General features: G+C 41.9%; 1 protein-coding gene across 1 annotated transcript in view; it reads right to left on the bottom strand.

Moving 5' to 3' along the window:
• POLR3A (RNA polymerase III subunit A) overlaps nt 1–26,772 on the bottom strand; it is a 77,255-nt gene that overhangs the window by 6,674 nt on the left and 43,809 nt on the right. Inside the window, exons 15-26 of the mRNA XM_042780662.1 lie at nt 19,581–19,745; nt 16,517–16,689; nt 15,062–15,173; nt 13,890–14,008; nt 11,965–12,102; nt 9,838–10,008; nt 8,821–8,934; nt 4,954–5,040; nt 4,790–4,872; nt 4,248–4,418; nt 1,152–1,245; nt 910–1,002 (exon numbers count right to left, since the gene is read on the bottom strand). Coding sequence (XP_042636596.1) covers nt 910–1,002; nt 1,152–1,245; nt 4,248–4,418; nt 4,790–4,872; nt 4,954–5,040; nt 8,821–8,934; nt 9,838–10,008; nt 11,965–12,102; nt 13,890–14,008; nt 15,062–15,173; nt 16,517–16,689; nt 19,581–19,745 — 1,520 coding nt within the window. The remainder of the gene's footprint in view (nt 1–909; nt 1,003–1,151; nt 1,246–4,247; nt 4,419–4,789; nt 4,873–4,953; nt 5,041–8,820; nt 8,935–9,837; nt 10,009–11,964; nt 12,103–13,889; nt 14,009–15,061; nt 15,174–16,516; nt 16,690–19,580; nt 19,746–26,772) is intronic.

The following is a 26,772-nucleotide window of genomic DNA, read 5'->3' as shown; positions in this document are numbered from 1 at the left end:
ATCCCTAAACAGGATAACTGGCTGCTCAATTTCACAACCAATTGTCATATGGCCAACAAGTACATTTGCTACTTGAGAGAAAGAGCTGATAATGGGTTAGGATCGTACAGTGGTGGCTCAGTGGTAGACTTCTCATCTTGCACGAAGGAGACCTGTATTTTATTTCCACCAATACATGTCAGTGGTGGCTTAAATGCTGCTATGATGCTGAGTATCTTTTAGCAGAACTTCCATACTGATACAGACTAGAAAAAAAGGCCTGGTACTCTACTTCCAATGAAAACCCTACAGAGCTCTGATCCACAACTGGTCATGGGGATAATGCAGGATCAGGCAGTGTTTCATTCCATCGTTCCAGGAGTCATTAGTTGGGGCTGACTCCACAGCAGCTCATAACAATGAATGATTTAACTACCCAACGAAAGAGACAGATGCCTGTCAGTGAGAAAGGCTGATCGTCTTTCAACTGTTATCTCCACATATACACATCAATACAGCAAACCAGGCTAATCCACCCAGCCAAATACATGCCCCAAGCCAGCAAGGTGCTGTGCGAGATGCTGGGGAGGCACAGAGGAGTCCGACACAGCTCTGCTTTGTGTTCCATCCAGAAACTGGCAGGATGCACAAGATCAATGATTATGACACTGTGCCCTAAGTGCATTGGTATTATGGCCAGCACAAAATCTCAAATAATTTCCTATGTGTCTTTAGATGGCAGTACCTGGATCAGGATCAGGTTTAGAAAGAGAGATTATGAAGGTACAATAGAATCACCCAAAACAGAAACCCAGCAGAAGCCTTTCCAATGCCTCTTTCATCTTGTTTAGCGCTTGCTCTAATTTGTCAGCACCTATGTTGAGCCCAAGGGAAGATGACTTCCAGTACACATTTAATCATGTGACTCACTTCCAGTCTTAGAAGTCTAATCCGTTCCAGGGAAAGCTTGACGAGAATAAAGCAATCGTCGGGAAGAAACACTTCTTCAATGTACTCTGAAATCTGTAGTGTCAAAAGATCAGAATGGTCATCAGCCAGTTCCCCCTTGGTTAAGAGCATCCCCTCTTGGTAAATCAGCTGCAATTGGCTGGCTGACTGCCTTGCAAGCCTGCTGTTCTAGTTTCCTGTTATCAAGAGGGATTTCTTTTTACCTCTCCCAAGAGGGTCTTCTCAATTCTCCCTTTCACAAGGCGAGCGTAATCGGCATCATCATCCTCATCCAGCTGAGCTGTGATAATTGGAGTGCTAGGAGAAGGACAGGATAAAGGATTATAGCCCAGGAAAAAGCCTTCATGAAGACCACTGCCTTGTTAAATCCAAATACTGTACCTACTCCTCACTTATCAACATGGTTAGGTTCCAAAGACCAGGTTGCTATGTGCAAATGGAGGGTGATTACATCATTACATAACTGCCAAATTACATCGTTATATTACTGTCAAATCACATCATTTCTTAACTGCCAGAGTACATCATTACATAACTATCAAATTACATCATCACGTAACTGCCAAACCATTGAGAATCATGGCCAAACCAAATTGATACATAACCTTAATCATCAGTCAGCATCTCTCTTGCTTTGCCCCTCAGCATTCGTTGCTGCCAGACATGTATCATTAATGTACAAAATAGTTAAGATTTTTTACTTTTGTCATAAAAGTAAATTGTCAGATAATGAGATGGTTGGTAAGTGAGGAACAGACATATTTAGAATCATAATAATAATAATAGCAATTGCAATTTACTGAGCATTTACTGTGTGGCAGACATGCTACTAAGGGCTTTACTTCACTCTCATTAAGACTTGCTATTTCTGGAACTTCCGAGGCAAGTCACTCCAACAATGAGTGAGATAACTTTCAGAAAATTCTTCCTTACAAAGTGAACCCATTTCTTCTTTGGTCCCAATAAGCAGTTCTTTTAGTTCTGTTTCCTGAGTCAATTGACTCACTGTATGTTACAATTTCTTACATCTCTCTCCCCTGACCTCCATTATTGCTTCTCCAGCTCCTCCAGCCACTAGGCTAGCAGATTCTATCCTCACTGGCCTGGGTGGTTTCTCCTGAACACATTTCAGTCTGAACAACCAGAAGAGGTGGGCTGGTGGGTAGAACCATATGCAGCTCTCTGTCACTTAATGCTATTCCCCGTTGTCTTGTTAGATTCAGATCACAGGTGAATTCTGATCTTGCACTATAATGTATTTCTATTTCTCCTCATCTCAGGTCACTTATAAATCCCAACATGAAATCACCAAGGGCACACAGAATACAGCCATAGCCCAAGTGGTAGACACCATCAGTGAGGCTTATTTAGGCTGAGAATAATGACAGCAAAGGGGTAAAAACTGTACTGACACATTGCTCTAATTTTCCCAGTCATTGTTTTTTCTTGTTACTTGCAGTCATAGAGAACAATTGTTTCTTTATGTTGGCAGCCTCAAAGCACAGGTTTTAGACCAGATCTGAAGAATAGCAGTGCAGACATCAAGAGCAAGGGGCTTGTGATACACAGGACTTCATGTAGGCTTGTTTTCTTTAGCTGTTCACGCCCACCATCTGAAGCTTTAGAAGACCTTTCCATGACAGATGCAGGTCAAAGTAACACATTAAAATCTGCCCAAGCTAGCTTTCCTCCAAGTCTAAGAGTGTCCAAATTAAATGGACTCTTGTAGAATGATCCCCAAAGGCCCTTTTCATCCTGGAAGAATGAGGGCAGTGCCAGCTGGTGCCCACTATCTCAAAGGCTTGAACCCAGAGAGTGACGTCCCACATAGGCTACACCTTATCTTCCACTAATTTTTATTAGTTGCTGTGAGAAGAAGTAACTTTTTCTTGGCTTTTAACTCTTTTATGACCCACGGCACACAGTGCCCACCTATATTTTCCTCCTCTGGGGTTTACTGGACAGCTACTTTCCTACTTGACAGTGCATGCAGCTGTCAGGAGGAAACCTCTATAACTATTTGAAATGGGAAGAAATGGATGTGTGTCACAAATTACTGTTTTTACAGGGTTTTGGTGAGGTGATGCATCCTGGAGGTGTGATTCTGCAAAACGTTTCTCTCTTTTTCTGTGAGACGAGCCTTGTAAGCATCTTGTGCATTACTGGGAAGTTGCCCTTGTGATGACCCCATGTTTGTGTATTTTTCAGGTGTCCTACATTATATGCATCTGCGAAGGGATCTAAGAGATGGCCTAGAGTCCAGAAGGACATATGTGTCCCACACAACATGAATCAAAATTTCAGAAATGCTTCTTGACTCAGCATGCCTTTCATTAATGAAAACACATGGGAGCAACAAGAAACTCAAAGTAGAAAATAACTGGGTCACAAAGGGTTAAATATGGAATTATGTAGTTTGAGATCTGAAGGAGAAAATGTAGTCAATGCCATAAGGCAAGCTATCCCCAGACTGTGTGAAAAACATGTACATCTGCTGTGCTACTGCTTGTCCAACAACAACTTGGCTGGATGCATTACTTAGTTGCTGGATACTTGGGAACTTCTGAGGAAGGGGAAATTTAACTTTTCCAGCTCAGAAGTGTGTTTCTTCTTGAGAAGTGAGTTCTTACTGGGCTCTTTGGTTTGTTCTTGGACTAACAAGCTAATAAGGTAGGAGACTTCCCTCTGCCTGGCCACTGGAAGCAACACCACCCAAGACCCAGCACTGTAAACTTTTGTACAGCTGGGAAGTAGTGTTCACTCATCTATGTCTTTTCAACTAGTATAATCTCTTGAAGATTACTAGAATTTCTACCCCGAACAAGACTCTCTCTGTAGCCATTACCTGCACCCAAGTCAATTTCGGTGATATAAAGAATACAGGATCTGTTGGGCAAGTAAAAATTTACCAGTGTCAGATGACCCACAATAACAAGTTTAATTTTCTCTTACATCTCCTGCACCAGCTGCAGCACATGCCATTTCTCACTAGCCACAATATGCCCAAAAGACATGTGTACACAGCCTGTGTCATCTGGGTGGAGGGTCACTTCCATTAGTGGCCTGGATCTGTGGCAGCACCTGCTCAGGCCTTCATCTTGTCCCAAGAACTATTGTTTCTTGAGCAGCTAACCAAATATATGATTAACCAAATTATAGTAACCAAATAACCACCAAAATATGTCTAATACAACAAACACATCACCCAGACTTGAGACACTGTCCCATTAGAGTGTTACACATATGCATGTGACAACAGGATCATTTTCTCAAGCAACAAGGAGATGGAGGCTGGGCACCTGATGGCCTTGGAGGCATTGATGATCTCTTTGATGCGGGGCACACCCAGGGTGATGTTCATGGAGGCCACACCTGCAAAGTGGAAAGTCTTCAGGGTCATCTGGGTGCCTGGCTCGCCAATGCTCTGGGCACAGAGTGCACCCACTGCAGAACCCGGCTCCATCTGGGCCCTAGGAGAATAGATATGGATGGAAATACAAGATGACAAAGAAAGGTCCAACAAACTGCTGGGAGAGGCTTCTGATTGTTGCTTTTCAATAAAAACATGTGTAAGGCCAAGAAAGAATTTGCAATGGGCCAGGCTATTTCTCTGTGGTGAGAGGACACTCAAATATCTCTCATTATTTCCATTTCTAGGAACACCCAGCCTAGAGACCTACTGTCCCTATACAGGGGCTGACAGACTCTGCTCAAGTACATGTCTCTCTGCTGGCAGTCACCAAACAGCACTGGTGTACAGTTCCATGCCCATGGGGACATGTGCCAGAGGACATGAGACCTATGTGAATGCCCTCCACCCTAAAGTAATTAGCATCTCTACCTCATGTACTTGTCCCTGCAGGTCTCCAGGAACTTTTCTATCTGGGTGGGGGTGATTCGGTCCAACTGGTACAACACACGGGGCTGAAAGAACAAAACTGCAGCATTAGGGATGGCCACACCTGAAAACCCCTTGGTGTCCACCATGTCTGGGAAAGCCATTACCTCTGTTGTGCCATTATCATTGATGCCATATTTATCTCTGGTTTTCTTGATCTTCTCAGAAACCCCCTTTATGAATTTTTTTATTTCCTGGAAGATTACACAGCAAATATCAGTTTTACATTTCTCAGTAATTTGGATGATGTGATTCAGTTCATAAACTTAGCAATATATGATGAGTCTATCATATTTACTTGTAGCCTAAAAAGGAGGTGATCTAGATGCTAGTTCTATTATGAAGTGCTTTTCCAAGGAACACACCATGCATATTCACACCCCAGGAAAGACAACAAAACAGAATGAGGGAGAAGGTGCAAAGTACATATGCAGGGCAGGCTAGAGACTATAGTTTTGATTCCAGATTTTCTTGCTATCACTGTAAGGGGAAGAAAGGTTATCTATTTCACAATTTACAGTGTCCATGAAACACACACAGATTACACCTCAGGAGTCTTCCTATCCTTCCTAGTACCAGGATCAGACAGCAACTTCTTTTGGGGAGCACTCACAGAGGGGGCAGGGCATGATTTAATGAGCTCTATCCATCAACATAATGATCATAGTGGGCCAAATGTTGAGTGGTATAGGGTGTTTCTAAGATCACTTTCCAGGCTGAGCTGATGGAACCACACTGTGTAGGAACAGCAACCCTTAGAGAGTGATGTAACGCAGTTCTAGGGAGCTGGCAGTCAGCTATCCAGGGAGAACATGGGGAAAGAGTGGCAGAACTCCACTTGTCTTCAGCAATCCTCCCTGAAATATAGTCCCTCAATGACTTTAGACAAAGAGCGGTGGCAGAGTCCAGCTGCTCGGTGTGGCTAACTGAGGACAGACCCACACACATGGATGGGCAAGTGGGCTGGTGGGAGGGTGGACTGCGTATTGTGGTGGCCAAGAAGTACCTCCAAGTTGTGCTTCTCGTTCCCTCAATGCTGAGGTAGGCTCAGCATGCCCTGCTCAGTCTATCACAGAGGTGAGGCATCTAAGCCTAAAACATACATATTAAAGCAAACTTCACCAGAAACCTACTTTTACAAAGATAAAATCCTGTAAGGCACATACAGAAAGTATAGCACTTAATAGGATACTTGCTTAGTTTCACCCCCAACCTTGCAAAGTGCATCTCTTTAGCCTCCCCAAGATTTACCTAACAATTTCTGATTACCACCTTTTCTGAAAGCAAAACACAAAAACTATATGCTCTTATGATTAAACAGCTTTAGCATCCTGCATCCATACAATCTATGGTTTATACCAAATCCAATCCAGCTGCTGCCTGGCTCAGCAAGCCCTCCCAGGGAGGTGGCATGGCACTACCTATCACTTGAGAGGAGGGCACCGAGGTGCTGAATGATGTCTGGGCCCTGCCCAAAGCTAAAGGCCTCTCTGTGATGTCTGCTGCTTTCTCCAAGTCTGTGGTGAGGCATTTCTGTCCTAGCCCACTGGAATTTCAGTCTGTTTCCTGGGAGCCAAACTGTCCATGAAGCTGCCTGAGGGCCCATCATAACCCCGGCTGCCCCTTGTTCAAGAGCAAAGCTTTCTCATGACTGCTCTTGTTGGCCAGTTCTCCTTCTGCCCACTGAGAAAGGGCGGAGATACACGATGGGCTGTTGCCCTGCTCAGCCATCCTGCTACAAACATCTAACATAAAAAAGGACTTTTATTAATTTGGAAGAACTTCAACTTTCTCCAAAGGGTCTTTTTAAAGAGAAACTCTCCAGGCTCATTTATTAGTCACAAGTTTGATACCATCTTTTCAGGTGCAGTCAGGAGCTGCCAACTGGAGGTGGAAGATCTCAGACAAAGCTGGAAAGGGCAGCAGAGCAATCTCTCCTGCAGCCTCTGCTTTAACAGGTGGGACTGTCCAGAGGCACGCACACTAACTGCCGCTATTCTCCCCTGAAAGCATTCCGCATAAAGAGACTTGCTCACATCAGTGATTTATCTACCCTGCACACTTGTGTGGCTGTGGATATGTCCTTTAGTTCCTGAAGGGCCCACTTGGCCCAGATTTGGCCATTCAAGATTGGGGTTAACGGCTCCATCTGTGGGCACTGGGAACCAAAAGTGCAAGCCTATGGCCAGGGAGACCCAGGGGATTCTCATCAGTGAGGAACTTTGCACACATAACAAGTTAAAAAAAGCACACATGTGAAAAACATGCCCCAGTTCAGGCCCTGAAAATGAGATCTTTCAGCAGTCACCCAAATGGATACGTTCCCAGTGGCTCTGCAGAAAGGACTGGCTTTCCTTGCAGAAAAGTTAGGCCAGATATTCTGAAAGTTAGGTTTAAAAAACAAAGAGTTCACTCTGCAGAAATGAAAACTCTAATATTCTGCTAGGAATTCAGTGGAACCAACCCATGCAAACTAGAGGGGACTCACACATGGCAATTGGCAAGCCATTAATCACATGATCAGCCAGTAGTTAAATTCTTACAGTCAATCCACAGCTTGTCTCTGAGCATGGGCACCGGGCTCTGGAAGGGCCAGGTGTGACACCACTTAGGAGAGCTGCCTCTGTCACTTAGGCTCTCGTATGAGAACATGTCACAGGCTCAGCCAAATACAGTCTGGCCAGTGGACTCTGGAGGGTCTGGGCAAAAGGGTGTTCAGCAGATTGTGAGTGACTGGAGGGTGAGGCCACATTCAGTTCTCTGTGACCCAGGATCTGACAGAGTGTGGCAACCAGAGTGTCAGACGAGCTGATGGAATAAATGGACACTATGGGTGGGTGGGCCAAGAGATTATCCTTAAACTTCATCAACGTAAAAAGGAGCAGTCCAAAGCAGTGAACAGACAAGCCATGTTGCCAGAACAAGGACAGAAATCTGCTGCCTCTGATGCTGGCAAATCGCCGGAGGGTGCTGGAGGGCCCTCCTTTGTGCTCACAACTCACAGGCATGCTGATCACATTACCTCGTTATATTTTTCATAACCTGTCTCAGTTAAAGTCTTGGAGGATAAACAGAAAAATAAATAAGTAAATATAGTCATGTTGTAAAACCAAATTATAATCCTAATTTGCTAGTCTGAAAAAAGAAAAAAAAAAAAGACCAAAGTTTCTGGAAAAAAACAAAAACAAAGCACTCAACCTAGTCATGTTCTTGATTTTAAATATATGAAAATCTGGAAGAATTTCTTTTTCCGCTTTCACACTTCAACACACAAATGGAAGGAGAGAAGTTTCCTGACGAAAACATTCTTAGTTAAGCTTCACTTTGCTGTTTCCATTTTTGATGTACTAGAAGGGATACATTCATACTTGGCCTGCAGCTCTTGTGCTGCATCTGAATCAGCTGTCAGTACTCAAGGAAATCACTCACTGATCTCTGTATCCCTTTGCTTTTGATCAGAACTATGAATAGGTAAACATGAAGGAGCTGCTGGGACAGCTCAATAAAATTAAAACCAACCAACCAACCAACAAAACCTGAAAAGGACACCTCAAGGAAATAGCTCCCTGGAATTTCTGATCCATAGAACAGTTAGAGAAAGAGCAGTTTCAAAAACTGGTATTAAAACAATACTACTACTAAAAAAAAAAGATACAGAATGATTGAGAGATAAGTTGACCCATACAATAAGAAAGAAAATAGGTGTTACGAATAGGATTTTAAAAAAGAAAATCAGCTCTCTAACTAAAGCCATTTAGTTTCTCAAATAGAGAACACTTGCATGAAAGACATAAACTAAGAAAGACATGAGATAAATTCTTCATGTTGGCTGGTAAGATTTTGCTGAGACCATTCTTGAATTTCTTAGCGAAAGAACACTATTACATTAAAACCCTAATTTATAAGACCCACTGGCAAACTTACTTCTTAACGACCATCAAGCTAGGAGCACCCCTGCCCCCCGTGGGGCTCACCTGGAGGAAGCTGTCCTGGCAGCAGAGGAACTCGGTCTTCTTCATGATGGACTCCATCGTGAGGGTCAGCTCATTTTTACTGAGAGCAGGCTCATTCTGACACGGGAAGACTGCCTCAAGTATTAAAGGGAAAACATGTAATGTGTCAGAAGCAAGTGGGCAGTATTCAAGGAAAGAATTTACAAGAGACTAAACGGCCTTATAAAATTACCCAGAGTAAACTTTTAGCAACTGGTGATTTTTTTGTTGTTGTTCCTTTCCAAACGAATTTTAGATTCTACCTTTAACATGAATGTGAAAACAGAATAAACTGAGACTTCCAGACTAGTCACGGGGATTGTTCCATTACTCTCATTCCCTACTCCACCCTCAGATTTGCTTTATATATATATATATATAAAATTATAAATAAATAATAATAATAATAAAAATATATATATATATTAAACACATACACACACATATTTCAAGAATGAAAATATCCTCTCCTCCCAGCATTTTAATGGCTCTATTCTATTCTACTGACAGGCCACTATGTATCTGACTTTTCTATGGACAGTTTATCTTTACTATAAACTGCTTCAAGAAACATTCTTTCACATTTTTGTCAGACAAATTCCTGTAAGTGAAACTGCTGGATCAAAAAGCACACACCGCTAAAAGGCAGATGAACACTGTCAAACTACCCTCTATAAAGGTTGTTCTGAACTATACTCCCAGTTATTATATGTAAAATATGCCAGCCTTTCAGCATCCATGACCTATACACTGGCCTCTCCCCTTTACTCCCTGACTAGACACAGAGATGCCAAAGCTCTCTTCTATTGATTACTATGAACAGCAGGCTTTCAATTGGAAAAAAAAAGTTTACCCCTTAATATTTGGGAAAATCACGCAGACTCACCCAGTAGTCAGGCGATATGACTAAAGTATTGTGTGTGATGTTCCAAATGGTACCTTATCCTAAAGAACCCTTCTGGAAAACACTCTCACCCCAAATATCATGTTTAACCTTACTTTGATGTTGTCTAGAACCCTTTTAAACTCTAAAGGTTCATCTTTTCCCTCCATTGCTGCAGGATCTAAGCCGTCTCCCCCATAAATGAACTGGATGATGTCCCCGGTAGAGCTTCGCACAGTCAAATCATACTGTGAGCAGAGATCTTCCAGGGATTTGACAAGCCGCCTCTAAAGGAAAAGATGGGAGGAAACAAAAGCTCAGCTGCTTTTACAGACTAGCTGCATGTGTCGAGGATGAGATTTGTGACTCAAAGTTTCAAGGTTACAAGCACTGTCATCACCATATCAAAAGACTTCATTAGAAATTCTGTAAAATGGTCCCCTTGCTCCAAGACCACCACCACTGAGATCGGCTCACTTGTCTGTGTGGTGGTCTTAGAATAGGTTCCCACCTAGCACTTCAGGGTTGTTTAGAATACATGCAATATAAATCTCATCACTCCAAAACACTCTAGGAAACTAGGCTGTTTTGCCTTTCTTCTCTTTTTCCCAAAGGTATAAATTAATGCAACAGTTTTGCATTTTTAAGCAAAAGAGCCAGGACTTCTGGGGACTTCAATATGAATTACAGAGGATCAGGTGCAGGCCTCTTCTGGCACATAGGGGAGAGAAAAGAACAGGGACAGCATTGTTGTGACCCAGTAGGTGGCAATCATTTCTCAAATCTGCCCAGCGAGAACCTTCCACCAGCAGAACACACCAGCCAGTCACGCGATGGTGGCTCAGTGATTTCAACACTTCTTCCTCCAGGCAACTTCAAGACAAATATCCCTCACGCCAGAACTCATTTGTTCTCGGCTCACTCTGCTCTGGGAAAGTCAGACTCTACTTCAAATAGGTAAAGACAAAAAATAGAGTCAAAACACGTTATGGCAAAAGTGCTGAAAACATTTCATAGGATGCTGGGTTCTGACGAAAGCAGCATGCTCAAAAACTGAAGGGCAACTTCGCACTGAAGATGATTAAAAGCGAAGTCTCAGAGAGTGATCCATGAGGACAGACAGGGTTATGGGAATACGGGGTCTACTGAATGGAGGCCATTTTTGCCCTCATCACCCTTGTTAGTTCTGGTCCACTCCTTCACTCCTCTCTGCTTTTTATCTATCCTGGTTTCTAGCTCGCAAATGGCCATGGTTCTCAAACTGGGATACACAGTGGGAGAAGAGGGGACACAAAACCACAGCAAGTGCATGGCCCAGCTCCCTGGAGTACTGACTTTACCTTAAACAGTTAAAAAGATTAAAACATTTAATGAACAAAGTTAAATGATTGAATAGAGAGTAGACAACCTCATTGGAGACTGAAAAGAAATTCTTCACTTTGGTCTGATGGAAGAACATCAGAAATACAGTAGGGCTGTATTTCCACACTCCTCTGCCAACAGGGGTACTTTTGTGGCAAAGTGTGAGGAAGGCATAGAACTCTCTAGGTAAGCCCCATACTGCATGCCTATTTGGAACTATACACACGGGGGAAAGTCTTCCCTCTTACTGTCCAAGCCGCCTGCAGGCCCTGAACAGGCTGATTTGGAGTCAGTCAATGGGAAAGATTTTTAATAATGAGTTACATAAACTAGCTGCAGAGTGCTTTCCCTGAGTCTTCTTAATACCAGGATGTATGTATATCATTCCATTTCCAGATATTAGGAAAGAGAGCCCCTGTGGGGTTAGATGACATAGTTCAGGATGCACTCCAGTCCATGTTCTCCCTGTTGGCGCCTGGTATTTAGTATTCGAGGTTTATGGGAGGATTTGGAACCTGTTAACGATTTTGTTATTTATTTCCAGGGCACCTACACTCATATAAAAGGAGCTCTGGTGGTACAGTGCCTAAAGGCATTTGACTACTAACCAGAAGGTTGGTGGTTCAAACCCACTAGCCACTCCAGGGAAGGAAGACTGGGCAATCTACTTTGGTAAAGATTTATCACCTCAGACATCCAGTGGGGGTTGCTGAGTCAGACTTGACTTGATGGGAGTGAGTTTTCATACTTCTAAATTTTCCTTTGAAATATCAAGACTGGGTAAATTATGTTCATGTGCAAAAGATGTAAACATTCAACAGTCAAAACCCACAGATCCCTGTGCTGCTCCCTTGCTAAGGGCCTGTATTTCTTCAAGTTACCTGCATGTATCCTGTTTCAGCTGTCTTTACAGCCGTGTCGACCAGGCCTTCCCGGCCGGCCATTGTGTGGAAGAAAAACTCGGTAGGTGTCAAACCGGAATAAAAGCTATTAGCCACAAAGCCTTTGGCAGCTGGGAGCTAAAGAGAGGTAGGAAAAAAGAAAACCAAACAAAAACAGTTCAAGGTCCACAATTAAAAAATCCACTGAAATCAGAAAAGGCCCCACCTTTAGGTTATAAATACCTGGCTTATACACACTCATGAAATGGCAAGTTCTATATGCCCTCTTCTATGGGAGAAATAATTTGGTACAAACCACCTTCTAGAGACAAAGAAGGGTGAGGGCCCAGCCAGGGTTGGAGATGGTTCCAGGGTCAAGCAAGGACTTTGGGGGAGGGAAAGGTGAACCTGGGCTGCTCCCCCTAGAGCAAATGAAAGCAGATAAGCACTTCAAGAGTAGATGGTGACTGAGGCAGCTGGCCCCCTGAAATAAGCCCCCTCCTGTGGGCCAGTGACCTACCTAGTTCCAAAATTTAACCATGATGGAGCATAGTTATGGGATGTCATTCTGGGGCACTGAAAATATTCTAAAAGTGGACTGTGGTCATGGCTGCACAACTCTGGATAGGCTGAAGTCAGAGAACCGTACACTCTAAATGGGTGAATGTTATGGTATGTGAAATATCTCAATAAAAATGGTATGAATGTTTATCTGTCAATCTAACCACATGAAATGGCCTTTGATCTGGACAGGTGTGTGTTCTTTAGAGGACAGCTTAGATGACCAGTCTAGCCCTTTACTTTCTTCTCTCATTGGTGTATGCAAAGCCAACTCCAGGTCAGCACAGATGTCCCCAGAGTCTAGCATGGGTTAGAGACTAGGAGTCTGGAGGTCCTGGCCACTCCTCTAAACTGAGCAGGCTGCCTTAGAGCTTTCAGCCTGAAATGGGCCTCGTGACAAACTCTGGCAGGTCCCCTTCCAGTGGCCACCTAGTTGCTGACCCCTGGGAGATTCTGACTTTGGGCAGGTAGCTTAAATTGTTTCTGGGGCTATCTTTATAGAGAGGATCTACATACTCTCAATATGGCAGTCCTATCTCCCACATAGGGGCTGGACATAAACCCTGTGGTTGCAGGGGCGAGGAGCAGCTGGGGCACCTAGGCTGTAATGGGAACCATGGCTGACTCCAGATCCAGAATGTACTGAGCGACCAAATCTACTCTGAGGTTCTCAACTACAACTTAGGACTTATCTGTTCCTGAGTCGCAGAAAGACCATTGTCTGTGTTTCTCTTTTACACTGCTTATACTAGAGCCCAAACTACCAGGGCCAATGGAACCCAAAAATTAATTAAAATTGTGCTTGAGAGCTGCAGAGAAAACCTGGAATTTTCTGGTCATTTTACTGTGCTTCATACCATGACTATTTTTAAAACTTTCAGATTTTTACTCTAAGTGCCCAAAAAATAAGCATACCTATTCTACGCATTTATATGGGCCTGTTCTATGCATTTATATAGGCACTATATATTTGACTACACACGCTGGAGGGCAATCTGAAATCCTGTTCCTCATAGAGGGCACTGGACCAACTCTTCCAGCTCCAAGCATTTGGGGTGAAGGAGAAATAACCTTGAGCTGTTCCTATTCTTTCTACCACCAACTCCAAGAGACACTTTAATGACTCTTTTCTGAACTGCTGATGCTCTGTCTTAAAAGTTCTGCCTAAAGAAGGACACAAGGAAAGGGTAATCACAGAGAGGAAGTGGGAAGACAGCTATTACATTGTGGGGATTGTAATCAGTGTCATAAAACAAAAATGTACATGAACTGTTGAATGTAAAACGAATCTGCTTTGTAAACTTCAAATCACGATAAAAAGTTAAAAAGAAAAAAAAAGTTCTCATTAACTCACTACTGCTTACCTTGGAATGTTTTTCAAAGTGAGGCAAGGACCTGTTTTCAAAGCCATCTGGCACTCGAGAGCCGCTGATGGCCTGCTGCCCCACACAGGCAATCATCTGTGATATGTTAATGAAGGAACCTAAGGAAACGGGTCAGGAATAAATATTCATTTACCTAAATTACATTAACTGAAGTGCAAGTAGTGCTGTGGGATAAAACAGGAATATCAGACAGCAAAGGGCCTATCCTCAACAAGTTCATAGTCTAGGGGCAGTAAACAACAGAGCTAGAATAACAGGGCAGAAAGCTGTCAGTATACAAGCCAGGCAGACCAGGGCTACAGGTGCTGAGGAGTGAACGGAGAGAAATGCAAGAGGTCGACGTTGCTGGAGAAGGCAGGAGAGAGCAGGGCAGGCTTTTGAGAACATCATCAGTTGGGCATAAAGATAGGTGGGGGGAGGAATTCCAAAGTGGGTGGAAGAGTGGGGAGCAAAGATACAAGAATGAACAGGAAAATACAGGCTATGTACCATGAGCAGGAAGAGGAGAATAATGAGATGAAAGTCAGCAAAGTTAAAGAGACTAGACTTCATTCTGTTCAAAAACTTACAGAAATTGGAGAAGCACTAAAAGGTTTGTATTTGAAGGCAATATCATAAAACCTAATGGTTTAAACTCTTGGGTTACTGAAATTAAAGTTTTGCCACATCATACATAATAAATATATGATTAACAAATCCTTACTTTACTTTGTTTAAAGACCAAGTTTGCTGAAAGCATCCCAAATTTCACAAATCCTATATACACACTGCCAGAAGTTCTTCCAAAGGAGTCAAATTCCTAAGGTACAAATAATTAAATCTCTTTTTCTATATATATGTTATTTTTAAAACATATGGCCTATAAATAAAATAAGGAGCTCTGGTGGTGTAGTGCCTAAGGCACCAGAAAGATGGCAGTTCAAACCCACCAGCCACTCCATGGAAGAAAGACTAGGCAATCTACTTCCGTAAAGATTTACAGCCTTGGAAACCCAAAGCGGGTTGTCATGAGTCAAAATTGACTCGATGGCAGTGAGTTTGGTTTATAATAAAATGCCTGCTTGAAGTCATGATTATTACATTTTCCAGAATGAAAGCAACCAGCCCATATGGAGAATAAGATGAAAGCAGCCTGAGAGAAGCACCCTCACCTTTCGAGCCACAAAGTGCCATGATGAGGGGGCTGTTGCTCTTGTCCAGCTCTCGGAGGCAGGCACTGCCCGCGTGGTCACGGATCACAGACAGCTCCTTAAGGATCAATGCCTGGTCAGAGAGAGGGAGAGACCCGTGGTGGAGGCATCTTCACTGATACTGCTGGCTGTAAATTTTCAATCTGACATTGAAAGAACTTTGAAAAAGTTTAAAAGCAAGTCAGATGTCCAATAGATAAAAGATTTCAGCCTTAGGGGACCAAAATTCCCTATCTATAAAGACCTGCATCTTACACCAGGGTTCTAAAATCAATGTGATGGTAAAACTATTCAGTAACAAAACATATAAAAAATTCTTTAAGTGACCCATAAAGTAACACGTCCATGGCTTTGTGCACGGTTCCTTCTACCACAATGCACACGTACAAATGGAGAAAAGAAAAGACATACATAGGCTGTACAAAAGAACGGTTTGCATTTTTTATAAAACGTCTCTTTTTTCTTGCCAAGCGTATATACCTCAATTTCTCTACGTGACGTGCATGACAAGGTGACTGACTCTATGGGAATATACTGGCCTATGAGCACATTCACACCTTCTGACCTATAATCTCAACTCACAACTCAGGAGTTGAATCAGCCAGGAGTCATGCCCACATTAAATACTAGTGCTGCTGAGACCTTAAGGAATTTTCTAGGAAGGTACCAGTGAGAAACATCCATTTATCTTTCCTTTTAAAATACTCAGTGAGATTTAGAATGATGAATACCTCATTGGTGAATGAATGGTGATTATCTCGGGACGGATACCTCCATGCTTCAAAATAATCATTTAATCAGAAAAGTTATTAGTGCTTAAAGAGCCTTTCTTTCAGTTAGGTGAGTCAAAGCTCTGAGCCACATGCTATGGCTGAGGCAGAAGAAGCCACTCAAGCAAGGGCTCTCAGAGGCTACTGGTGATTCTGATTCTAATAAAAGCTGGTTGAGTTTCCAGCTAATCTACTTTCAAATGTGAAAGAGCAGCAGACTGATTATGTGACTACTAAACATGAATTCTCCCTCTTATGTATCTGAGTCTCTTTCAAAGACTATCTACTTGAAGAGCTTAGTGTCAGTTTCTACTCAAAGGATGCTGAAATAGAACAGAGGCACGTAAGTACCAGCTACAGAAGGAGCCTGCAAGCGACAATGGGACGAGAGCAGCCCCATGTGGTCAAATGAACAGATAGCTTTGGTTTGTCACCTGGAATGGGAAAGCTGGGAGGGAGGGAAAGAATCTAGTAGGAGCCCTTCCCTTCACCAAACAATACACGCAAACAGCTCAGAGCCCAGACTGGATGATGACTGCTGCCTTTAATTCCTGCTCTCCTCTGCGACTTTCTCAGTGGCCCAGGGGACGTCCTTTCAGCCAAGGTGATTCTGAAGTGGCTAAAGGGAACCAGGCGAGAGACTCACCTCCAAGGTCTCCTCAGCAGTGCAGCCGGGCTGCTGCTGCAGCTTGCCCGTGTTTAAGGCCTCGATATACTCATCACATTTTTTGTAGCCAGCATTCAGCAGTTCATATTTGGCCGTCAGCAGTCCTTGACCAGGTGTGACATCACCAATCCCAATGGAGAATCCACGGTTAGCTGTAGAATAATTCCAGGTAAGGCAGGAACAGAGAGCCATAGATGTTAGTCAATAAACTTACTACAGAATTTTCCATAATTCAATTCAATTAAAATTTAGTATATCACTCCCTATATAGTTCTATAAAACTCACTGACATCTCTCAGAGTGGGGGACACAGTAACATTCCCAACTAATTATAAAACAGATTGACTTTGCATATATGAAAGTGTAGCCTGAGCAAGCAAACCACAGAGAGGGAGCCATGTGACTTGGTTCTAGGTTGGCACAGTAGAGACCTGTCTAACCACTTCCTCTCTCAGAAATCATTCCAAAATCCAGAGAACAAGAAACAAACATAAACTTCACCTCTGATGAAACTAGGAGCTCTCAATAATCCTAACCATGATATATATATATATAAGTAAAGTGGATGGATAAGTGGCAACTGGCTTGCAGGGTGGGGAATGGGATATCTAAGGACCAATGAGCCTATCTGGCAGAAACCTGGAAAGGCTCAGAAACTAGACTGCCAAGTTCTGCAATTGCTGGAGATGTATATGTTGGAAACAAATAAAATTGGGTGGAAAGTCTGCAGAAGAAATAGGCCCCAGGTCCTTCTTCCTACAGGATGTGGGAATTTATTTTCTAAGAAATGAAATCAGAGAGGTTCTGGATTTAGAGATACTAGGCCCAGCCAGATGGGATAAATGAAAACCCGGACACAATGAGGATAAATCTGTATATTCCATGACTGGATCCTTAGCCCCTTTCCCTGTCCAGCTCCCAGAACCCTGGCAACTATGTCTCTATTCTTTGAGTTGGCGACTGAGACTGGAAGGGAGGTCTCTAGAGAAACTAAGGGCCCCTAGAGAAAAGCATTACTGGTAGAAATATTTGGTAGTCCGTCAGTAACAAAGCTGGCTTCCAGCTTAATCAAGGAACTGAGGTCCATCTAGCTATAAGCTGCATTTCCAAACAGTGTTGTTGTGCCTCACTCTTAAAAGACGACCACTGAATATTTGAAGAAAGTCCTTAATGTGAAAGATAGAAGATGAAAAATGCAGAGAAAAAGAGACAAAAACAGAAAATTCATGGAGCAAATAGAATAAAATAATGAAAAATACTCTCAGAATAATCAATGGAGATATATACAGGGGTCAAAAACAGGAAGCCTTAAAAAATAAAAATAAAAAAATAACAGCAACTATCTATGAACATAATAAAAAATACAATTTGAAATTAAATACATGATGTGGCTGTTGTTAGGTGACTTCAAATCAATTCTGAGTCATAGTGACTCCATGTGACAGAACAGAATTGCCCTGTGGTAGTTACGTTTGTGTGTCAACTTGGCTGGTTCAGTGGCTGGGCAGCTGGTGGCAGTTATTCCCCATGATAAGACTGGCAATCAACTCCATGGTGGGATCTACTACAAGCAGCTGAGTAGCTGCCTTTGGGATGTGGTCTGCTTCCTGTATTTAAGGAGAAGCCTTGGGAATGGTCTCTAGCCTATGGCATGCTTGGACCCTGCATATAGCCGTGTCGTTGCTCAGTAGCCTGCCATGCTCTGCTGACCTTGGGACTTACAATGGACTTAAGTTAATGGCCTGCTGTGTTGTTTAGTAACATTGGGACTGTACCTTTTTACTTGTCAACCTTGGGCCTTCTCAGCCTCAGCAGCCAGCAGCTGTCTGAGTGAAGAAACACCTCCAGCTCCAGTGGGCCGGGAGCAGGAGGCAGAGCTGGACCCCAAGGTTGAGGGGCTTTGACCCAGCCCCTAGAGCCTGGCACTTTGAACTTGGACTTAAAGCCTCCAAATTGTAAGAATAAACTGTTTGTTAGGGCCATCCCATTTGTGGTGTATTCTTGTCAGAGTGGCACTAGGTAACCAGAACAGGCCCCATAAGGATTTCTTGGTTGTAGTCTTTATGGAGGCACACCAACAAATCTTTCTCCTGTGTAGTCACTGGGTAGGTTTGAACCACCAAACTTTTGTTCAGCAGCCAAGCACTTAACCATCGTGCCACTAGCTCCTTAAGTACCTGATAGTGGAAGGAAAAGAAGGTCTAGTATGAAGGTAACAGAAATTACAAAAAGAAAAAAGTGAAGGAGAGAAACTTACTAAAGAATATAAATTTCTAGAACTGAAGGATACATTGCTACAGATTAAAAAAAACTTCCTGAGTGCCCAGACCAATGAACGAAAAAAACCTTGTATCAATTGGGAAGTTCAGAACACCAAGAAGAAAGAGAGAATTCCCAAGCTATTGGAATGAAGAAAAAAATTCAAATACAAAAATTTGGGAATAAGAACAGTAATACACTTTTTAACAACTCTGAAAGCTAGAACAGAACAAAGCAGTAACTTCTACATTCTGAAGGAAAATAATTCTGAATTCTGTACCCAACCAAAGTGTCAACCAAGTAGCAGGGTAGGGGGAAAAAAGTGTAAGGGTAGAATACAGACGTTTTGGGGCACACAAAATGTGCTTTGCACATGACATTCTCAAAGGATGAGCAAACAAAGGAAATGGAATAGTGCAAGCATAGTAGATAACACTGTAACCTGGTAGGGTTGAATCATGGAAGGTCCACAAGGCTATAGTAGATGCATAAAGGGCCTTTTATATACCATTAAGTACACATGGTAGGGAATAAGGAGCTACTACAGATTTTGAGAAGAGAACTGAAAAGTAAATCCTTATTTGCAAACCAACTGGTGAATACTGAGTTCACTTCATTAAGGAAAGCACAAATAATTTAGCCTGGAGTAAGTATCCTTTTCTGTGTAACTGTGTAGAGAGGTGGAGTGTGGAGGGTGATGAAACAACACTGAAAGGAAAAAATAACATTACAGCCTACAACCCCAACAACGACAGCAATAAAATGAGGAAGCCAAGATACTCACAGAGGTAGACAGGAGCCAGCCTGGCAAGCCGGGACATTGCATCAGCAGCTTCATTCTGCCCCCAGTCACGCAGCAGAATGTAAAAAATATTGTTCTTGGATCCAGATCCCAGTGTTCCTTTGTCCATGCTGCCACTCATCAACTCGCTGTTCTGGATAGTAACATCTGAGAGGGTAGTAATGATTATGCACTTAAACAATTACATCAAATCCAGCAATTCAACTGTTCATTACGTTTTATTATTCCAAAAAAGAATTTGAGGTCGTTGAGATAATACATTCCCATACTGAAAGTCAAGGCAGAGCAAATACAACCCCCATAGGGTTCCCAACCCTATAAATCTTTACTGAAGCAGACTGCCTCATCATTTTCCCATGGACTAGCTGGTGGGTTTGAACCGCCAACCTTCTGGTTAACAGCTCAAAGCCTTAACCACAGTACCACTAGAGGTCCTTCATATTGAAAATTAAGGCAGAACATATATAAATTCTTTTCTTTTGGAGGGAATAAGGGACTTCTGCAAAATATGAAAGGTCTAGCTAGTTAGTTATCTTATAGTACTAATATTGAAATGTATTGGCTGACCTTCACCTCTCTTTTTCTGTGAACTGCACCTCTCTTTTTCTGTGAACTGCAGATGACAACAGCAAACCTGTCATCCTAGTCATGGGGATATTCTGAGCATCAGATGAGATCTCATACAGTAAAGTACTCTATAAACTAAAGCAATTTTTTTTTTACATTATACTTTATTTTGTTGCTGTTGTTGAGAATATACACAGCAAAATATACACCAATCAAGTTTCTACATGTACAACCTAATGACTTTGATTATATTCTTTGAGTTGAGCACCCATTCTCATTCTCCTTTTCTGAGTTGTTCCTCTCTCTTTAACATAAACTTACTGCCCCCTAAGGTTCCTATCCTTTTGAGTTGCCATTGTAAGTTTGATCCTATAGAGGTAGTTCTTAAAAAAGTGCATAATGCTCACATACCCATGTTCATTGCTGCACTATTCGCAACAGCAAAGACATGAAACAACAACCTAAGTGCTCATCAGCAGAGGAATACATAACCAAACTATGGTATGTACATACACACAATGGAATACTATGCAACACTAAAGAATAATGTAGAATTCATGAAACACTTCATAACATGGATGTACTTGCAGGGTATTATGCTGAGTGAAATTAGTCAATCATGTTGTTGTTGTTGTTGTGTGCTGTCGAGTCGGACCCGACTCAGAGTGACCCCTCCTTGGGTTTCCGAGGCAGTATCACTACGGAAGTAGATTGCCCAGTCTTCCTTCTGAGGAGTGGCTGGTGGATTTGAACTGCCAGCCTTCTGGTTAGCAGTCAAGTGCCTTAGGCACTACACTACCAGAGCTCCTTAGTTGATCATAGGAGGACAAATATTAGTCCACTATTGTAGAAAGTCAAGGGAAGGCAATATACCAAAAGTGAGTGACCAACACAATAACACTAAAAAGGAAGACAGAGAGGTACAGAAGAGGTATAGACAACAAAGATACACACTTTTACATACACAACACTGCATTATCAGTAACAATATTAATCTGCAGGAAGATAGGCTGAAGGATCAGGTATGTCTAGGCAAAAGGGAATATACCCATGACCATATATAAGGTTGGCAGATGATATTTCTACATACGTATTTGTATGCGCTGTAAGGATGTCCATATAACTAGAAAAAAAGGGGCAAAGTTATAACTTCTAAGCCACAGCTAACCACCATGATGGAGCAAGTTTTTGGACCTGTGGGCTTGGGACCATGGTCACAGGGGACATCAAGCTCAATTGGTACTACACAAAAACAGTGTTCCACATCCTACTTTGATGAGTAATTGCTGGGGTCTTAAAAGCTTGCAAGTGACTATCTAGATGCAACAGCTGGTCTTTTCTAGTCTATAGTGAAGAAAAATGAAGAGAACCAAACATGCACGGAGACAATTAGTCCAAGGGACTACTGGACTGTGTGAACTTCAGCCTACATGACCATGAGACCAGAAGAACTAGATGGTATCCAGCTACCACTGTCAACCAATCAGAAAAGTATCAGCAGGAAATCATGAATAGAGTGGCAGAACGATGTGGAACAAAACTCAAAATCTAAAAAAGACCAGGCTTACTAGTTTGACAGGCACTGGTGAATCCCCCAAGACTATGGCTCCTAATGACCCTTCAGGCCTGGCATCACTCCTATAGCTTCCAGGCAAACAGCAGGCATGCAATGTAAGGTGAACATTTACACCAGGTAGGTATACTCCTTAGCAGAATCAATCATGGGAGATCAAAAGGGCAGAATTTGCACAGGGAGATAACTCAGAGGGCAGGAATGCATAGGAAAGAAGGATACAAGGAAAAGGCAATCACAGGGAGGAAGTGGAAAGAGAACTGCTACATTATGGGAATTGTAATCAATGTCATGAAACAAAATGTGTATGAACTACTGTATGGAAAATGAATTTCCTCTGTAAACTTTCACAAAAAAATTACTTAAAAAAAAAGTATAATGCTCAAGGTAGATCTTTTTTATATTTAAGCTAAACTATCGTTTGGTTTTTAAGAAGTCAGGGGATATTTTTAGTTTAAGGTTGAAAGATTTATTTCAGGGCAGTATTTGCAGGAATTCATCCACTCTCCATGGCTCCAGAATGTTTAGAATTCATGAGAATTTGAAATTCTGTTCCATATTTCCCCCATTTGATCAGGATTCTTCCATGGAATCATTAATCAAAATGTTCAGTAATGGTAGCCAGGCACTATCCAGTTCTTCTCATGTCATGGCAACGGAGGCAGTCATCCATGGAGGCAATAAGCCACACATTCCATATCCTCCTCCTATTCCTGACTGTTCTTCCTCTGTTGCTCCATGCCTTGGATGGCTGCTTACAAACTTTTAATACCCTCGGTACTACACAACAAATTAGGAGGCAGCAGAGAAGCACAAAATATGTTACTGGACCAATTAACTGGGATATCCCATGAAACCATGACCTTTAAACCTCCAAACCAAAGAACTAAATCCTATGAGGTGTGTGGTTGTACGTAAGCAGCCTCAGAAGCTACTCTATTTTTTTTTTTTTTAATCTATCACACAACTTTTGCCAATGAAACTTTTACAGGTGATACCTTATTGACAGCAATTACAATAATCAGCTGTGCAACCTTAGTTCTCTAGTGTTGCTTTAACAGAAATACCACAAGTGGATGCCTTTAACAAACAGGAATTTATTTTCTTACAGTTCTGGAGACTAGAAGTCTGAGTTCAGAGTGCTGGGTCTAGGGGCTGGGTGAAGGCCCCTTGTCCTTGGGCTTCAGCTCTGCCTCTTGTTCCAGGCCCACTAGAGCAAGCTGGAGGTGTCTCCTAACTCACACAGCTGTTGGCTGCTAAGGCTGATGAACCCGAGATCAGCAGGTAAAATGAATGGCACAATCCCAAGATCGGCAGGCAACACAGCAGGCTACTGGTTCAAGTCCAGGAACTGGAGATGAAAACTAAACCAAACGCAGAATCCTTTCTATATATACTGGAAGCAGACCACACCTCAAAGGCAATGCTCCTTCAACTGATTAACTGCTCACAGCAGATTCTACCATGAAAGTGATTATACCACACCTAATCTCATCATGGGGAGTAACAGCCAAACTGACACACAACCTTAACTACCACACAATCCTACCTTTAATCAATGAAATGTTTCTATCATCATTAACCCTTTATTTCCCCCTCCCTCCTGTCTGTGGTAACCACTAATAAACTACTTTCTATGCATTAGCCTTTTTCTTGTCTTTTTACATAAGTAAGGTCATACAATATTGGCCTTTTTGCAACTGGCTTATTTCACTCAGGATAATGTCTTTAAGTTCCATTCGTATTTTAGCATGCATCAAGAGTTCATTTCTCCCATTGGCTGAGCAGTATTCCATTGTATGTAGATGTACTACATTTTGTTTATCCATTCATGTGTTAATAAGCATTTAGGTTGTTTCCACATTTTGGCTACTGTGAATAGTGCTGCAATGAAAACTGGTGTACAAGTCTGTCTTGAGTATATCTGCTTTCAAGTCTTTTGGGTATATACCTAGGAGTGGAATTGCTGTGTCATATGGCAGTCCTATTTTTAGATTTTTTTTTAAGGAATTGTCACTGTTTTCCACAACAGTACCAACAGCAAAAGATAAGCATTCCAATTTTACTATATTCTCACCATCATTTGCTATTTTCATTTTAATCTTAGCTGTCCTAGTTGGATTGAAATGATATCTCATCATGTTGATCTACATCTCCCTGATGTCTAATGGAACTGAACATCTTTTCATGTGTTTGGTGGTCATTTAAATGTCCTTTTTGGTGAAATGTCTATTCAAGTCCTTTGCTCATTTGATCACTGGGTTGTCTTTTTGTTGTTGTTATATTCTTTTTTCTTTTTTTTTTTTAATTTATTGTGATTTGGGTGAAGATTTACAGAGCAAATTCACTTTCCATACAGCAGTTCACATATACTTTGTCTCATGTCATTGACCACACTTTACCACAATGCATTGTTGTTGTTATATCCTTGTCAGATAGTTTCCTAAGAGATTCTCCCAGTCAGTAGCTTGTCTTTTTCACTTTTTTGTAAAGTCTTTTGTGGAGTACCTTATTGCCATCAAGTCGGATTCTGACTCATACCAACCCCTCCTTGGGTTTCTGAGGTGGTATCACTACGAAAGTAGATTGCCCAACCTTCCTTCAGAGGAGTGGCTGGTGGGCTTGAACCATTTTTATGAGGTCTCATTTATTTTGTGTTGTGTTCCTTGTGCTTTTGCTATTAGATAATTCACTGTTGAAAGCTAGGCCTGACAGCTTTGCCCTTGCTTGTTCTTTTAAGAATTTTATGGTTTTAGTTTGCACATTTATGTCCTTAACCATTTTCAATTTGTTTTGGGGTATGGTAAAAGGCAAGGATCTTGTTTCATTCATCTCCATGCAGAAATCCAGCATTACTCCAGCATTTCTCAGCATTATTTATTGAAGAGACTTCCTTCGTCATCAAATGGACTTTAGCACACTTGTCAAAATCAGTTTATCATAAATGTGGATTTATTTCTGGACTCTCAATTCTATTTCATTGGACAATGTGTCTATTTTTATACAACATCAGGGTATTTTGATTGCTGTAGCTATAATATTGCTATTGTTAGGTGCCATCAAGTCAGTTCCAATGCATAACTACCCTATGTACAAAAGAACAAAACACTGCCCAGTCCTGGCCATCTTCACAATCGTTGCTATGCATGTGCCCACTGTTCTAACTCCTGCTATCAATCCATCTCATTGAGGCTCCTCCTCTTTATTGATCTTCTACTTTACCAAGCATGATCTCCTTCTCCAGGAACTGGTCCCTCTTGATAACATGTCCAAAGTTTGTACAGCAAAGTTTCACCATCCTTGCTTCTAGGAGTATTCTAGCTGTACATCTTTCAAGATAGATTTGTTTGGCAAACCATGGTATATTCAATATTCTTTGCCTACACCATAATTACATATTGTCCAGCTTTCACATGCATATGAGATGAATGAAAATACCATGGCACACCTTAGCTCTCAAAGTGACATCTTTGTTTCTTCACACTTTAAAGAGGTCTTTTGCAGCAGATGTGCCCAATGTAATGTCATTTGATTTCCTGACTGCTGATTCCATGGGAATTGACTGTCGATCCAAGTAAAATGAAATCTCTGAAAACTTCAATATTTTCTCTATTATCATGATATTGCTTATTGATTCAGTCATGATGACTTTTGTTTCCTTTATGTTGAGGTGAAACCATGCCAAAGGGACAAGGAGGTAGCATCTTCTTACCTCCTCTAACTGCACAAGAGGAAGACAGAATCACCATCAGCAGCCCAAGGCCTATTCTTATGAGACCAGACATGCTGCCACCCTCCAGCCCTATTACTAACTTTGTCATCAACAGTTCCTCCCGTGGCACCCACCACCTCTCCGCTGGGTTTGTTAATTTGTTGCAGTGGCCACACATAACTCAGATTATGGAGTTTATTAGGGAAGCAACAGGCTATGATTCAAGTTCAGGAACGCACTCAGTCTCTCAGCAGCATGTCTCTTTCAGCAGTGCATCTCTCTTAGCTGGCAGTCAGAGAGAGACATTCTCTCCTGCCTCTAAGGAGGGCTCTTTTTGAGCCTGGCAGAGTGACCAAACTAACAATCTGGTCATCAGAATTCTATACACCTGAGAGAGAGTGAACTTCCCAGAAGACTGCTTTGTGTTGCTACAGGTGGATGACTTTAACAAGCAGCTACTCAGTTACTCACGGCAAAGTGGGAGTTACAAACACTATGGCTAGAAAAGCCATATCATGTAATTTAGTACACCGCAAACCCACGCTGATTTTCATTAGTAAGTGCTTCAAGTCCTCTTTGCTTTCAGCAAGCAAAGTTGTGTCATCTGCATATTGCAGGTTGTTAATAAGTCTTCCTCCAGTCCTGATGCTGTTCTTCATATAGTCCAGCTTCTCAGATTTTTAGCTTATTAGCATACAGAATGAATAAGTAATATGAGAAGATATAACCTAGACAAACACCATTCCTGATTTTAAACCACGTAATATCCCCTTGTTCTGTCTGAATGTCTGCCTGTTAGTCTATGTATAGGTTCCACATGAGCACAACTAAGTGTTCTGGGATTCGCATTCTTTGCAATGTTATCCATAATTTGTTATGATCCACACAGCTCAGTGTGATAGCATAGTCAATAAAATATAGGTAACATCTTCCTGGTATTCTATGTTTTCACCCAAGATCTATCCGACATCAGCAATGATATCTTCCAGCTTGAATTTTCGACAGTTTCCTGTTTAGGTACTGCTGTAACCATGCAGCTATATGGTATGTTTTAAAATCAGGAAGTGTAAAAAAATCTACTGAAACTAAATGAGAGATTTACCATAGTGGCAGGATACGAGATTACCATCCAAAAATCAGTTAGATTCTTCTACACCAGCAAAGAGATTGCTGATAAAGAAGGAAATCAATACCATTTACAATAGCTACCAAAACAACAAAATACGTATGTCTAAATGGAGAGTGTATCCAAGATCATATACAGGGTTGGCAGACAATGGGCCTCTCGAAGAGTATGAAGGGATGGACACTGGGAGGAGGTA

Source organism: Orycteropus afer, unplaced genomic scaffold, assembly GCF_000298275.1.
Source record: "Orycteropus afer afer isolate SDZICR_OR568_19922 unplaced genomic scaffold, OryAfe1.0 scaffold00052, whole genome shotgun sequence".
NCBI lineage: Eukaryota > Metazoa > Chordata > Mammalia > Tubulidentata > Orycteropodidae > Orycteropus > Orycteropus afer.
Note: the sequence above shows the minus strand (reverse complement) of the source record. Positions and strands in the feature narration are given on the sequence as shown.